Raw genomic sequence first — 17,788 nt, 5'->3', positions numbered from 1 at the left:
CATGAAATTAGATTTTTGTAACATTTAATTTTGGAGAGGGTCAAAAGGAACGAAACATTTTTAAGGTTAACCTGTGACATAGCCAACAAAATCCAATATCGTAAAACTGTAACCACAGCAACGTTTTCAAGTTTTCGTTGAAGAAAAATGAATCTTTGTTTATGCAGCCGTTGAAGAAGGACGTTAATATAAACCAGTTGAGTTATAATGGATCATGATGCAGAGGGTATTTTGGGTATAATTAGGTCTAAAAAAATAATAGTTTCAAATTATGTTATATATAAAAGTCTCTTGATATGAAAATCTGGCAATGGTCTCTTTGAGTTTTATTTTGTTCAACGGATAATAGGGATGTCACAGTAGTACAGTAGTTGACCAAACCATTGAGTATGCGATTCTCTCAATTTATTTCAATTCGTTAACACTAAACGAGTGATGACAAATATAACAAAATAAGAAGTGTACCTTGTTGAACTGTTTGCAGCTAACTGAATTTTGTGATTTGTATCCACCCTCAGTTCAGATTCTCTGCTGAAGTCCTTTTGTACCCCAAATGCCCTGATAGTGACGGCCCCTGAAATTGTCTCACTGAAATGACTGATTATGTGGGATCTCGTATTGGACTGTAGCCTTCTCAGCTGCCGTGATGCTTTGATATAGAATCGCTGAAAATTTGATAAAAAAATCAAAGTTATTGATCTTATCAGTGATGCATGCCATTCTGAATACACATGAACCTTTTAATTTATATAACAAATGATGTTTATAAACCATGCACTTTCTTGAAGTCATGAACAACCGTTAAATCAATGGTACAAACAGACAATGCAGTCGTTTAAAAAACATTTTGACAGTTGACATCAGAAGGACAAACGCCATGTGACTTATTTTAATTCTCAGCCTAACACTCTGCAATATTTGATATATGGAACACAAATAAGAAGATTGTATGGATCACATGAAGTATGTTGTGTGCAGACGTTTGCCAGAGCCAGATAAACTTAAATAGTTTAAATCCGAGGTTTCAAAGTCTATAATCAGTGCTCTGCCAATTAACTTAATTTACCACATCATGTATAACCGTATTCGCAAATCATCAAATTATAATATCAACCAATCATAAAACGAAACGTTTACTCAAGGAGACTATGAACACATGCAAAGCTATTTACCTAAATATGATGGCTGACGTCACAAGATCGCATGCATAACGAACCATCTGCAACTGGCCTTGAAGCATTGTTTGGTAATTTTGTAAACTTTAAACATCATATTACATTTATATTCTTTTCTGCTGCTATCTAAAAAAAACCATTTAATCTTTAGTTATCATCGGTCAAATTTAAGTATCTTTATATATACTCCGTCTGCTAAAAGTTATTTGGAAATGTTCGGTCTTACATATCGATATTAATAACTTACCTGAGCAAGAAAATAGAGACAACCAAGAGGGAAAATGACTGCTAGATACATCGGTGTGCTGTAGGAAATAACTATAACTGCACCAATACACCAGTATACACACTCCAACCAAGACTCAAATCTCCAAGGAATTTCTTTATCAATATCATCAATGTCCTTGGCAAATCTATTGACCACCCTTCCAACTGGGGTCCGGTCAAAGAATTCCATGGGACATCGAAGGACATTCGTCAGCATTTTCTGGTGAAGACAGGTTGAGGCATTGATACGTCCCTTGGTAATTGTGACAGCAAATAACAAAATTAGGGTTACTGAAAACAAAACAAATTATTTATTAATCAGAATTTACAAATATGACATAAATTACCTCTGTATAATATTTTATATTTATATAAAACACAATAATAGTGTAGACAATTTCAAGAAACCCAATGCCATTGTAAAATACGAAAATGTCACAGAATATTCTTTGACAGAACCTATCTATATCCAAATTTTATAACCATTTTGCTGTCCAAATAATCAAGTATGGCAAAATGCCTAAATATTAAGAATTTGCGAAACCGCCATTACGTTATCTAATCCTGTAATATTAATGTTTGGTGATTTGTGACTAGGTTGCAAATATGGAAAATTGAACTACTCAAACTTTTTCCATTATCCTATCATTGCTGCGATTAGTTTCCTCTTCCTGAACCATGTATTATTTTTAAAAGCCAATATATCAATCTATATAAATATGTCTTGCTATATAAACAAGCAAATACCTAAGGAAGCGAATTTCCTAATCACCGATTCATTTACTGATTTGCACATGTTTAATACCATGCCTTTTTTCTCACAAGATTTAGTCATACAATCTTCTAAGCAGAGACAGTAAGACCATACATAACTTGAAATGCAATTTCATTTCAACTCTTAAGCACATCCAACGCAGAAGAAAGTTTATATTACTATTGAATTTTTTTTTTGGCAACCTCGAATGTTTGGATAGCATCAATCTCTGACATCATTGTAAATTTTGTCCTTAATTCTTATGCAGATAATTGTATATGCCTTTACAAAGTTGGTGAATATTTATACTTAAGATTGACTCAATGCTAAAATGAATCTCCCTGTCCTATTATTATCAGCACATTGCTAAAATCTTAATACAATATTCACATAAAATTACCAACAACATGCTGTACCTTGTAGGACCCCCAGGACTCCATATACTCCAACGTAGTACTGGTTCTTGTGGATTCGTTCAGAGCTGTTGGCTGGAAGCAGAGTTAGGTTCTGAAGGTCAATGTCAGATGTCCAATTAGCCAGCCAGATGCTGGAATACATGGCCACTACGTTGTAAATTCCAAACAGTAGGAATATCAGAATGGTGACAACAACCCCCATGGATTTGGCATATGCCTTGAGAACCGATGCTTTCACCTGATATACAAGAACAAATTTTAAAAAAAAGATTTGTGGGGGTTCTTGCTTTCAGTTAAGAATTTTCACGGGATTGTCATACTTTTCAAATCAGATATTCCTTGCAGTACCAAATAATGAGTACATTACTTTTAGTATGAATGTTTCCAAAACTAGTTTTATGGACATACATTTTTGTCTGCAGTATGTCACAATTATTACTTATAATATTCTAGGTTTATGTGCCGTGTCTCCCAGGCAAAGAATATGAACTACAAAAAGAGATCAGATATAGTGTGAAATATAGTATCTGCAATGGAATTTGTCAGATCAGAACTACTTTTTCGAGCTTTTATCCCTCAAATCTCGCAGGTTTTTTATTTTCATTTCAAATGTTATGTGCTCTTTTCAGACCCTTAATTAATCTAGTATTAATATTCACTGGCTTCTATGTATGACATTATGAACTCTTCAATATTTGCAATATTTGGGTGTTTGTGTTCCTGGGTAATCCGTATGTAATTGTATGCCCCATAGTCACCCTGTATTCAGTGTTCTTTGATAAACAAATGTGCTCTTTTGCCCATTATTGTTTGTGTGTTTATGTGCAGTGGTAACTCCATGTACCGTTTGAGTCCCAGAATTCTCAGAGCCAAGTTCTTCAATGTTTTGTAATAGCATTATGTGTTCTGGATATATCCTCTTCAATACCTATGTTTCAAATGTCCTTTGGAAATCCCGTGTCTCTGTATGGGAGTCACACACGTACTAATATCTACCACCGAAGACGCTAAGGATCTAGGAAGACTCTTCCGATCAGGAAGAAAAATTAAAATAATTGTCCATGTCACCTTATAAATACTAGGGATGAATATTTATATGTAGTTCTTAAGGAGCAACTGGTTACACATATACGGTCAATTGCTTACAGGGGCTATAGCCGTTGGAAACAAAGAAGAAAACTGACACCAGGGTGAGTAACGATGATGTTGTGATAATGTATTTCACATTTTACTATATCTGGTGCTGTTGAGATGATTGATGAATGCAATAATTATAATTTTACTGTGTACGTGCAGCTTTGCAAGCATACAATTGAAAACATTCCGAGTATTTTCAAAGTGCATACAGCAATTTTCAAAGAACCAGTTCATCATAATTCATGATAGGGTAAAAAGCTTTTCATTCTGTTTTCACATGGTTATAGACGTTTATAAATGTTGGATAAAAAAGACATATAGTGATTAGCACACATTAAGTTATAATGCTAGTCACTTTCCAAATCGGTCCACAGATCAACAGAAGAGAACGAGAACTCACAAGGACCTGATATTGGGGTCTGAAACTTAAATAACTCTCAAGGACCGATATAAACCATGGTATTGACACTTATGCTACAGAAGCATGAATGCATTATTGGTATTTACTTACGTTTCCAGTTTCTAGAGTTTCTTCTTCGATTAACTTGTCTTCAGCTGGATCATGGAACACGCTAGACTCTCTTGATACGGTATGACTCGCAATTGTTTCCATGGAAAACTCCTGTCTATTCAAATTAGAAGATATCGAGTCGAATCCAGATGAACCATCTGAAACTGATCTTGTAAATCTCCCATACTCCTCAGACGACAAGTTCTCTGTTTCTGATGGTACCGTCAACAGTGTTGGATTTGCCTCCCTTGAGAAAGATTGTTTGAATCCCCCATCCATGGACGCTTCATGTTGTATGATTGGAGTTATTGAATACGGTAGTCCCCCGGCATGCCAGGAGGACATATTCCCATTTCTTTCAGCTTTTGACTTTGCTTGAGTTATATTGATGGTGTCAGTATCTGAATCAGATTTTCTACAACAAAGGCAAAAATAAATCGTAATCACACAGATTTGTTTTTAATTTGTAGATGATGCATATTTGTACCTGTAATTATGTTTGACGTTGAACAGTTTAGAAAAGCCTAAGTTGAAAATTCTAGACTTCAAAAAGCAATCTATTAACGTTTACGTCATATTTGTCAATCCGTCACATGCTTGAACTTCGTAGCATTAGCAATCAAAGGCTACGATTTATTACAATTATCATAACCGCGTACACGATTATATTCTGTACGACTATATACAGGACATTTCGATAACTATTAGCCTATCTTGATGCCAACAGGTTTAGAGAAGAAACATCATGCGTGTGGCCAGGATAAATGAAGATCAAAGTATTCACAGTGATGCCTTACTACCCTGCTTTCTTTTAATGTGTGTCTGCTTAAGTGTGAGACCACAAAACAAGCTTTATGCTAGGAATGAGGTAGTGGTATTAGCAGTGTTGTGTGCTGAAGGGATTTATAAATTATTTTATAAACTTTATTGTCTTCAATATTTGTAAGATAATACTTTATCGGTAAGTTGGCAAGAACAAGAGAAAAGTGTCCGAGTTGGTGAAAGAGTAACTGCCACAATAATCAAGTTAAATGAACAATCTACTGAAACATTATGTTTCTAAAGCTGTGTGTAATACCTTTAATTTTTATTTTGCCTAAAATTATAATATATAACTACAAAACGTTTAGATCATGTTATTATTTCTGGTCTAAAGAGTACCTTGTTAATGAATGAAGAACCAAATCCACAACCTTCGTTGTGCTCTGGTCAGAGCCGAAGTCCGATTGAAGTGAATTCAGTTTTTCCAGGGTTTTTCTTTTAAATTCTTCATCTGAAAATAAGTTGTATGTATGCATAAATTTTGAGTTAAATCATGTCATTTTAAATATATTTAGATCTCTGACAATAAATTGAAGTAAAGTCAATTAACCTGCCAGAAACAGGTGGAACAGATCTAACATGAGAGAGAGAGAGAGAGAGAGAGAGAGAGAGAGTCATAAATACATAATGTTCATTTTTGAGTACCCACTCTCGATTTCATCCTCCTCTGTACTATTGAGATACGTCCTAAGGAACTGTGCAAAAGCCCCATCATGCTCCATCAGCTCCTCGTAGGACCCTATTTCAGATATGGTGCCTCCGGACATCACCACAATAAAGTCCACATTGGGTAGCCAATGGACACCATGGGTAACCATCACTCTGGTCTGAGAATGAAACAAAATCATATATATATATATATATATATATATATATATATATATATATATATATATATATATATATATATATATTGTTGTTGATTATATACATCCCATCTGATTAAAATGGTTTCACCTTCACTAATATAAAACTTAATAACTGTTTAATAAAGTCTTTGACTTTGATTACCGTCTATATTTGCTTATAAGTCGAGTCCGAATTCAAACAACACAGACGATCATGCGTTGGTAGATCAGGTTCTATGTTGTTTATTCTACTGATAGCTCCTAAGAAACTGCAGAGGCACAGACCTGCTGTACCATTACACGACGACCGATCTGGGTGTATGTACTTTTCAAGTTGTGAAGACTTGTACATGACTATATGCAGTACTAAATTTCTTGAACTCTGGTTCTTCATTTAATATAGCTTTCATTAATTAATTACTCACAATCACAAATATAATGGTCATGCCAAAATTTATCTATATTTGCATGGCAGCTAGTTACATTATGAGTTTTAAAATACCGCACTGCCAGGATCAATGATGAAAGTTAAACGCAGATTTTAGAAAATCTTCTAACTGCAAGGGATTGTTATAAGCTACGGCAGTTAATCTATCAAAGGATGGAAATGCTTATCGAATATTGTGTTATGTCGCCTGTGAGCACAGCCTATTATGTTTTGTCGCCCGTGATTATTGTTTATTACGATTAACCGCCCGCGTTCATCACATGCTACAGCCAATTAGCTGTCGCCCGTGACAGCCTAAATATGTGATTTATTGTTATAAAGGATATAACTGAACTAAAACATAGATAGAGTCAAAGCCATCCTAACGATCACCCAGTGACCCATATTTAGGCGTTTTTTTATGAACAGGTCCTGTTTCTGTGAAGGAAATGTGTGTTGTTTTGTATATAAATAATATTTATGGAACTTAGCATTTTTTAAATAAATGTGGTGATTATATGCAAGTGTAGCAGGTTTGATTGTAGTTGAATTTAAGATCAACTGTGTTTCAAAAGGCTACAAGTTGTCCTCGCATAGTTTGTCGGAAAGCTGTTTTACTATTTGTAACTGGTATACACTGTGTATATATGTAAGTCTTAAAATGAAATGTTGCCGAGAATGTTATGATTTACTGGCGGTAATGTACCTTTCCTTTCAAAAGACCATTATCACCGATAACTTTATCAAAGATATGTCTTCCAACGTGGGAGTCGACAGCACTGAGGGGGTCATCCAGAAGATAAATGTCCGAGTCAAAATAGATGGCTCTGGCCAGACTGACTCTCTGTTTCTGTCCTCCACTCAAATTGATGCCCTACAAAAATACAAAGTCATATAAGACTTACTAGCAGAAAAAACAACAATAACTAATCAAACCTATTTCAAAAAGGTTTTGTAAGAAATCTTTAGACATGGATATATTGCCCACATTAATTCATTGTGAACGTGTACAAAAAATACATGCAAATAATGTTATAATAGCCTGTTCTACATGGACAGAAAATATGCGTATGTAGGAATTTCGTCCTTAACGTCTTGCACAATTGAAAAGCCAGTAAAAAGCACATGTAACTGAGCTACGAATGTAAGAGCTGCCTTGTAATTATTTAAATATTGTTCTTTCGGGTTCAGAGTGCTATTGTTTAACTAATATTTGTTGGGGGAATCTAAGATAGATTTAATGAAGTCATTGAACTTCTATGTGTGCTTCAACAATATACCAGCTGCAGTGAATAATTATTCAAAGCTTCTTAGAGTGATGAAATTTACATCTAAAACAGGGATGTATAAATAGGAGACAAACTACAGGTAAATGTCTCTCTCTTTCTCGTACAAATTATAATGGTTATCAGAGGCATTTTATCAAAATTCACCTGAGCCAATAGGATGTTAAGAAATTAATACATCTAATAAGAAACTATCAAACCTCTAGCAAAGCATGTAAGGTCTCTGGCCATATTGCTACAGTTGCGTTTAAGGTCTTAACCTTAATATATCCAACACTGGTTATAGTGGAAGACATAACGTGGACATTTATTTATTGTACAGTCAGACATATCTGACGGTTAGTATTGGGCATAGTTTGCATCTGGTTGTTATTGTACCTTTTCACCAATTTCTGTTGCATCTTTTGCTGGAAGCAGGTCAAAGTCATGTGACAAAGCACATGATTCTACAATCTCCCAATATCTATGGCAATCAAACTTTTTCCCAAACAAGATGTTGTTCCTCAAGGTGGCATTTTGAATCCAGGCTTGTTGCGAAACATAGGCTGTGCTACCCTGGAAAATTAATTTCATTTGCAACCAGTTACATTGTTATATTAACCACAATATATTATAAATTGTTGATAATTATTAAACAAACTATCCTGTAAAACAAAATGTGGAAATGAACAATATAACAATTAATCACATTGTTAAAATATAATTAATTCATGAAGTAAAATTTAAACAATGTTGAAATAATGAGCGAAGTGTCATTTAATGTAACACATAACAGATATTAGATTGTGTTTTTGTTTTGTACGTTATGTTTTATTATTTCATGACAGGTTTTCGGCTAAACTCGTTCATGTCATATATGTAGGAATTTTTAACAAACTAAACTTTAATGAGAAAGGTGAATTAGAAATAACACAGCTCTGATATCAAAATAGGGAATTGATTCTAACTCTTTTTAAGAATCATTATTTTTTTCGTCTCAATTAATGTGCAAAATCTATTCAGAGATTTACTTGTGCTATATAAAGACAAAGGCCACAAATCATGATCAGTCTAAAACCGTTTATTGACGAAATGTGTTTTTAGTGAAATATTGAATTCGACGTGGAAAGCCAATATTTTCGTAACAGGGAGAGTCTTCAAAAATGTGTGAGCTCTCGTTGAAAAGAAACATATTATTCACACTAAGATGACAATACGTTGCTGAACTATGTCACTATAAACCAGTAACAAATGGAGTGGTCGACGAGAAACGCCAATAATGGAAGCTACAAACTTTATATCGTATTATACATTTATCTAATGGGCCATGTAACCACTTTATCGTCACTCCGAACATTGAAGTTTTATTAAAACCTTGATCTCATAATTGATGATATAAATGTCCATATGGGTAAAATGACACTTGTATTTAACGTTTTCTGTATAGCATAAAAGGTTACCATGACAACACTGTTTCCGCTGATTTTCTCCATTTCTCCCAAAATAGCCGACAACAAGGATGACTTGCCAGAACCAACTTGTCCTACAACTGCGATTAGGCTTCCTTGAGGGATTTTCAGGTTGATGCTTCAAAATACAACACAATACAATCCAATACAATCCCAAACAATACAATACAATACAATACAATACAATACAATACAATACAATGCAATGCAATGCAATGCAATGCAACGCAACGCAACGCAGTGCAATGCAATGCAATGCATGCAATACAATACAATACAATACAATACAATACAATACAATGAAATGAAATGAAGTGCAATACAATGCAAAGCAAAACCAATGCATGTAATACAACACAACACAACACAACACAATACAATACAATACAATACAATACAATACAATACAATACAATACAATACAATACAATACAATACAATACAATACGATACAATGCAATGCAATGCAATACATTACATTACAATACAATACAATTTAATACAATACAATACATTACAATACAATACAATACATGACAATACAATACAACACAACACAATATAATAAAATGCAATACTATACAAAGACGAACAATACAATACAGAATACTAAAATACACAAGCTACACTACAATATATAAATAAAACATTGTTTGTGATTATGGCCATTTCTATCATTGCATTTTCATCTATTACTTACATCTGAAAAAGGATGAATGTAAATCTGTTCTAATCCATAAACATGTAGTCTCGAATTTGTGTCGGTATATCAGTCTTCTAGGTTAAACTTTCACTTTTTACGTTCATTGTTTGAACATGCTTTTCTTTAATTATCAAATATGTATACGTATTTTACTTATTTCACATTTATTATGCCTTTTTCGAGATTGCCTTTCTGTTTAACGGATTAATTCAATACATATATCCTACCCTTGATCTGTCGGGGCATTTCGCAATGAGAGATCTGGGACTATGTTGTTGGCCGGTAACTATAGTAAGAACGGATACTGTGAGGTCAGATCTATTGGTCCAGGAGCGTTTTGTTATGAGAGGTAACTACGTTGTGCACCTGAAATTACAACTATGGTGGATAACGTGGACATTGATCTGTAGCTGCGGATTGTACTGACATATCTTGGTCGTCTCGGTGAATGTGAAATTATATCTAGAACGGATACGGTGGAACTTTATATGTTAATGCAATTTTGATGACAGATCTGTGTCTACGTTGGTCTCCTGTAAATTATAGCTAGAACAGATAGCATGTACCCTGATCTTTTGGAGCATTTTTTGATGACAGGTTTGTGTCTACTTTGTTTGCCTGAAATTTTAGATAAAATAGATAATGTTGAACCTGATCGGCCCCAATTTATTTGATGACGTGTGCATTTCCACTGTTTACAGTTCGGCGTATGTCCAACATGGACAAATATGATATTTGAAATCAATGTAGTTTACTTCGGTATTTCTTACCTGGTAAGGCCATTTTCTATGTCTGAATCCCATGTAAATGCCCCATCTTCGATGACAATTGAATTTTGACCTCCTGAAAAAATTATATATTTTATTCTTGTATGATGTGGACAACATAAAAAATACTGTTTATTAAATCTGGTTATAATTTCTTTTTACATTAACCGTACATGATTTGCTTCTCTATGTTCCAATTCTAAACGTAATAGGAAATACTTGACGAAGGAACTTATTTTCGCTGTTGTAATTTTATCAATTCGTTAAACAATTTGGAAATAAACAGCCAATAATATATTATCTACTGTGACAGTTTAATATAAACTGTGAAGCTTTAGAAACATATCGACATGGCTATTATTGCAAGGAAGTTATGATGGTTTTCAGATTTCATATTGATTTAACACTTTAATAATATGAAGAAAATATAGCATGAAATTCGGTTTCTTTTTTTTTTTCCTTTTCTTTTACCGGTTGCTATGGACGAACTCCTGACTTTGAAATTCTCAGCAAGGTCAGAAGAGTTGAGAAATTTGTCAAGTCTCTTGACTGACACGTTGGCCTAGTTAAAATAGAAAAAATGATTAATGTAGATATATATTCTAATTAACCTGGAGACTAGACAGTCTTTGTAAAACACATCATAATGCTCACATAATCTCCCGTAATCCAATCTTTCCCTGATGACGGTGTTACATGTTTAGGCTCTTATAAACAGGGACAAGAAAAAAAGTGACGACAACAAGTTTTATAAAATTTAACAACTACTTTATTTCTCTAGAACAACAAGGTAAAAATGAGGAAACGAACTTAATATTTTAAGAATCAAATCGAAAATAATCCAAGAATAATCCAAGATTTAAAAATTAGAAGTCCTAGTAATAAAATGTTCTAATGAATTTGAGACCCGACGAAATTCCAAAATGGAAGGCGATGAGGCTAAAGTCAGTGTAATACTTATGTGTCAACAGTTCTTTGTTGAACCACAGAATATAATATTCCGGTGTTTGAATTCCGAATCAAATTTCAATAAATGTCTTTCTCCAAGAATTCTATACGAGCATTTAAATATTCCCAGGGAAAAGAATTATTCTCTTAGAATCCAAATAATTTGAAGACTATTTTTTTTAAAACTCCAACTGGCCACAACAAAAATGAATACCTTGACATCTAAGTGTTTAAAAACCCGACTGAAATTAGTTTTCAATACATCACTGTTAAATCTGACTACTACGCAATTCCGATAAAACCAGAATTTTGAAATACAGGCTATTCATATGTTTCAAGTCACTTACACACAGTACAGCCTCGATAGCACCCTATAAATCCCACAATAAAAAATAAAAATGAAGTTGTTTACTCCAACTCTTACTAATCCTGAATCAAGGTCAGGAACTAAGTCAGCATTAAGATACAAAGGTCTAATAATAGGTGGTTACAAAAAAACAATCAGGTCAAACTATTTTCTGGTAAATGTCAAAGTCCAGTAAACAAAATTATATTACTATAACATGTAATGGAAAATAAAAATTAACAAACAAACAAATAAATTAAATCAAATATAAATTAAATCAAATATACATAACAATGGTAATATGCGATTTGCATATCTGAGTCATGTCCTCGATACAATTTGTTACTATGGTAAATTATGCAACAAGGGGAGTGTCTCGCTCCAGAAAGGTCAAAAGTTCATTGTTGAATGCATTTATAGAATAGAAAGAATAGCCAAATTTAAAAATGGCAGCATGATTAAACATTTTAGTGTACAGACGTAGTGACCCAATATAGTCATCTCCACAGCTTACAGAGACAAAACAATTGTAAAATATAATAGTGGCACTCCAATTGTTACCAGCAAATACGGATATCTGAAATTTTCTTGGTGAATTATCATCTAAAAAGTCATAAGGGACGAACATGAATGATATAAGCAATTAGAAATGATAAAGGTGCGCCATCTATTTGGTAGTACACAACTGTCCAAATAAAATTTTATAATCGGATACAGTTTTTTATTGAACTGGTTATTTAGCTCTTACCGGTACAGTACCGATCTTGCGACCTGGCTTTTCCGGTACGGCCGCACCGGCAGGAAATATCTTAATGGTAAGACATGCCTGACCGTACTTGCACCACTGCTCCAAACTAGAGCAGGATTTTTTTTCTAAGTTAGTATTGCAAAATATTTCGAAGAGATTCCTTGCTTAATTAATTCACTCATTTAAATTGGCCAAAATGTTTGAGCGTAGAAAGATTATATCTTCAATTTAAAATGTGAAAACCGTGAAATTCAGAATCTTTAGTACCATTTTACGAGATTCAATGTCCATTCACTACCTTCCTACATTCAGGACAAAACGTATAACCTTGAGAAATATAAAGCCAGTGGACCGTTACCACTCAACATAATGCTTGTTTCGTTACAGGTAACATCTTTCTATACCAATATTCCACATTATTCCACATGAGGGAATAAATACAGGCACATAAAGAACCGACAAAGGTCCAATAGCATAAGTACCCAACGAACCAAGTACGGAAAACTTGATGACTTCCTAAAATACTATGGAAAAAGGAAACACTAAACGAATAACTTTCAAGCTCACGTTACGTGAGATAGCCCACAGGTTGGTCACATCATTCTAAACAATGGCCAACCACTGAATCCTTCGAAGTGATTAAAATGATCTTTCTACACAAAATAGAGGTAGCATTGAATTGAACTCAAATTTTGGGAGACTTTCTAGAAGATTTTTTTTTTAAAATCCACTCTCAGAACGAAGAATAGTTGGGAAAATCAAAGCTTTGTGGAGATAGACGATGTAAGACGTGCCGATGCAGGAAAGATATACGCAACACAGAACATGTGATCTATATCATCACGTGAAATGTATGCTGAATCCGATATCTTGGAGGGACAAAGAAAATAAATATTAGGCTAAACCTACACAAATTCCGATTGGAAAAACAAACCAATGGAAATTATCCCTGTGAAAAAAAATTCCCTTGCCCCTGCTACACTTTCAATGATGTAACCCTGACAGGAATCGCCCATAATTCCAGATGGAGTAGTGAAAATAGAAAATCCCCCAGAAACATCGACGATTCGTCGGCTGTTAATATTCAGATACAGTATATCAGTGAGAAATACACTTTATACGATTCAGGAGAAGAAATATTTTCAAGATGGCCTTCTTGACAGCCATCAAGTCGGTTAGATCATAATCATTATAATACTGGACTAAGTACATATTGCAAAAAAAGTTTGTTTTAACTAAAATATTGAAAGGTTTGGTTGGCATCATTTTCATTCAGGACTGCCTAACTATATTACAAGAAGTGATTTCGTAAAAGTCTCATGTTCACATGACTATCTGTTCAGGAAGAGATGAGATAATACAAGCATTTTAATACGGCCGCCGTGGAAGGCATATCGTGGAGTAAGGTCAGCACTATAATCAATTTGGACCTGCTACATATATTCAGAAATGTTTCAAAGGACATCGAGTGGCATTGCAACTATATTTACGAAAGGAGAAACGATAGCGAGATTTTCAAGATGGCTGCAGTGGCGGCCATTTTTTGAGATTAAATTGGTACCATATTCAAGAGGACTAAATACAAGTACATAGAGGTGGTTTTGTAGAAACCTATGTTTATGTGAACAGCTGTTAAAGAGTAATGATAACAAAAGCATCAAAATATTTGCTATTGTAGTAAAGTTGAAGATAAAATCAGAACTATTTTCATTTAGGATTAACAGCATATCGTAAGAAGTCTTTCATTAAAAAATCATTGCAGATAAAACATTTGACGTTCAGATTGATACAACTATAATTCGTGAGGTGCAGCGATAACAACATATATTATACGTCGGATTGAAACCATTTTCACTTAGATCCAGCCATATATCATAAATCTTGAAACGACTCAAGGTCAGCACGTTTTGGATGATTACCGATAAGTCTTTTGTACCTCTAAATGTCGTTAGTTTTATTTATGAACAACTGCACATCATAAGACGTATGTCAGTGAAAACTAACTGCATTATCACCATCTGTTCATGATGATCATCGTTTAAAATTTTTTTCAACGTTTGGTGTTTCATGTAGGACGCCATATCTGCGCCGATTTCATTGCAGACCAACTAGATATTATAAGACTTTTTTTTTCTGAGAAAACACAGGAACGTAATTACTATTCGTTCAGAACGAGCATCGAATATATATATATATATATATATATATATATATATATATATATATATATATATATATATAATTTTCATCATCATTGTCTCCGTACTATATGTTTCAGGGGCATCCTTTTCGTTTTGGACATATCAAATTTCAGGGTGTAATTGTGCGACAAATTTCAAAACTTTCTTTCAAGGTGGCAGAGTAAAGTTTGGTAAATTGTCCCCTGGCAAATTTTTTAACTTAAGGCTATGGTGTGACTTTTTGAGCTATTATTGTGTAATAATTACAGATATGAATATATTTGTGAATTTGGTCTTTACGGCGTGTTGTTCTTGAAATTGATGTGAGGCATGTACACCTCTTGGAGTCACTGCACAATATGTAGCTAGTGAAACACCAATAGTCTCCTAATAAGCAAAGCTAGCCACTTACGCAGTAGACACGTTGGTTCAAGGCAAGTAGAATATCTCAAAAACTGTCTGGATGACAACTATTTTATATTAAATGAAGCTATTAAGTACATAATGTTTTTCAAAATTATCATCCAGGGAAAGGGCTTATGTTTGCGCTGTAAGCATTGTGTTCCCACAAATGACCTTCGGACATGAAAAATGCATGTTTAAATTTGGGTGGGTAGGTGTGCATTTACTTTTTATTCTATGAATTTCCACGGACGGTCAAATGGATGATATTCTTATGTTTGGCTTTATAATACCTATCCAAAAATATGGACCTTTTTTTACTTCACTCATGTTTTCTTTTATATTAGGCAGGTGTTTGCAACATTAAATGTGTACATAAAAACTGTCCATTGCACCCTCAAGCAGTTGATGAGGTGTAGATTTGAGACTTGTACAATCCGAAAGGCGCCAGAAAGACGATAGACGACAGGCCGTCACATAAACTCTTTTGGTCTTTACCAGCAGACCTAATTGCGGATGATAAAGTAATATTTGTCACTAACCTTTATTAAATTATTAATCATCGTTGGAGTAATGTTCATGACAGATCGAAGGATGTTGAACAAGGCAAGGGAGACAAACGCCGTTTGGGGAGAAATGATGTGCTCTTCACTGACAAACACATAAGTAGCAAAAGTAGCCAGTCCAACCTGTCAGATAAAACATGGTGGTAAATTACAAATGAAAATGGAAAACCTTACAAATGAAGTTACCGATGCCCATAAAGTAAATAATCGAAAGCATTTTACAACGTTTTCCAAGTAGAGAAGAAATCGCTTTTTATTTGGGCTGAAGAAGTTTTAATATATATTTTTCGAAAAAAATAACCCATGAGAAACCACTGGATGATTACAAAGTAATGCCCCTCAAATAGCAGTATAAATAAGCAAAGACTTCTATTATTCTAATTCGCACAAACTGAGTCGTAGCAACTTAAAAATTCATGCTGATAAAAAAAAAATAATTAATTTGTTGTATGTAGGTAACAGAAGCGCCATTTATCATCTGAGATGAAAACAATTATGTGCGTTTTATAGTTATTTTATATATAATTTTAAGAACGAAAGAATCAAGCTCAAATATCTCACCACAAAAGGTGCAGTATTCCATGAGAAGATCATGAAAGCAGAGAGTAAACATGACTTCATTAGAATGCGCAGCTCCTTGTCACGAATGACCTTGACCTTGTCTCGAAATGACATCTCCCATGCATGCAGCTTCAGAATCTATATACATGTGAGAAAATAAAAATTTAAATCGAATTAAAATGTCATATAATGAGATTTTTTAAATGTTTCCCAAATTTTCATACAATTTTTGGTTATTTTGTTTCTTTAGGTGCATGAAGACTTTATGTACAAGTGTAAATTATAATTTTAATCTGATTGTTAAGTTTCAGTACAGTGTTGTTAGTTAATAAAGGACAAGACGTTGATCAAAAACGTTTGCCTTCAATGAATAGCAGACTTTTAAATACACTATAAATATGCATTAAACCATAAGGTATACGTGTTAATACGAACTGATTATCCGTTCGTAGCAGATTTCACAACAGCAAAATGATGTGCAATAAAGTTTTATAACCTAAAAGTTATTTTGCCCGATAATAACGACTTTAAAAGTTAATACCTTGAACAAATACCTTTATTTAAGATCACTGCCTGTGAAGCAACTTATTTTACATATTTCTAACATGGTCGAAAGTAAGCGTGGCTCACAGGCTGATGTTCTGTTTTGACACGCAAATTGTTTGTTTCAGGTTTAGGTAAGTTGTAAATTTCATTGCTTTAAGAAATTAAATTTTGCAATTCAATGACTTACTGGATCCAGTGCATTTAGCGCAATTAAGTAAATATTCTAACTTGCCTAATTGTACCCTTCCCCTAATATTTTTGAAAACTGTAATATTAATTATTTCTGGATATCAATATAATGTTGCAGCTCTTAATTTATTTCAAGTACGATGGCTTATTGATTGCTTTTATATTTTAGCCATTTATATCATTAAGTATATCGAATGCGAGTATTATAAAACTCAGTATGCACGAAAGAGATACAGTATTATAAAACTCAGTATGCACGAAAGAGATACAGTATTATAAAACTCAGTATGCACGAAAGAGATACAGTATTATAAAACTCAGTATGCACGAAAGAGATACAATATTGTAAAACTCAGTATGCACGAAAGAGATACAGTATTGTAAAACTCATTCAGGTTGAATCCAGTCATACGTTCACAATACAAGTATAGCCCCAGTCAAGGAATTCACATTAAAACTATAGCCCCAGTCAAAGAGTTCATATTACAATTATAGCCACAGTGAAAGGTTCACATTACAATTAAAGACCCATTTAAAGAGTTCACATCACAGTTATACCGACATTTAAAATGTTTCATATTACAATTATACCTACAGTCAGACCTTTCACATTACAATTATTCCCACAGTCAAATAATTGATATTATAATTATATGCACATGCAAACAAGTCACATTACGATGATAACTACAGTCACAACCTTCATATTAGAATTATATCCACATGCAAACAAGTCACATT

The 17,788-nt window shown here is 33.7% G+C and overlaps 1 protein-coding gene across 1 annotated transcript in view; it reads right to left on the bottom strand.

Moving 5' to 3' along the window:
- Positions 1 to 17,788, bottom strand: part of LOC149797150 (ATP-binding cassette sub-family C member 1-like) — a 56,851-nt gene that overhangs the window by 22,193 nt on the left and 16,870 nt on the right. The window contains exons 11-23 of the mRNA XM_089961824.1: positions 16,313 to 16,450; positions 15,728 to 15,874; positions 11,033 to 11,123; positions 10,565 to 10,637; positions 9,083 to 9,209; positions 8,022 to 8,198; positions 7,064 to 7,231; positions 5,732 to 5,909; positions 5,422 to 5,533; positions 4,261 to 4,675; positions 2,613 to 2,850; positions 1,423 to 1,733; positions 466 to 665 (exon numbers count right to left, since the gene is read on the bottom strand). Of these exons, the coding sequence (XP_089817950.1) occupies positions 466 to 665; positions 1,423 to 1,733; positions 2,613 to 2,850; positions 4,261 to 4,675; positions 5,422 to 5,533; positions 5,732 to 5,909; positions 7,064 to 7,231; positions 8,022 to 8,198; positions 9,083 to 9,209; positions 10,565 to 10,637; positions 11,033 to 11,123; positions 15,728 to 15,874; positions 16,313 to 16,450 (2,375 nt within the window). The remainder of the gene's footprint in view (positions 1 to 465; positions 666 to 1,422; positions 1,734 to 2,612; positions 2,851 to 4,260; positions 4,676 to 5,421; positions 5,534 to 5,731; positions 5,910 to 7,063; positions 7,232 to 8,021; positions 8,199 to 9,082; positions 9,210 to 10,564; positions 10,638 to 11,032; positions 11,124 to 15,727; positions 15,875 to 16,312; positions 16,451 to 17,788) is intronic.

This window comes from Sinohyriopsis cumingii, chromosome 6 (assembly GCF_028554795.1).
Source record: "Sinohyriopsis cumingii isolate HCF-2022 chromosome 6, ASM2855479v2, whole genome shotgun sequence".
NCBI classification, from domain to species: Eukaryota; Metazoa; Mollusca; class Bivalvia; order Unionida; family Unionidae; genus Sinohyriopsis; species Sinohyriopsis cumingii.
Note: the sequence above shows the minus strand (reverse complement) of the source record. Positions and strands in the feature narration are given on the sequence as shown.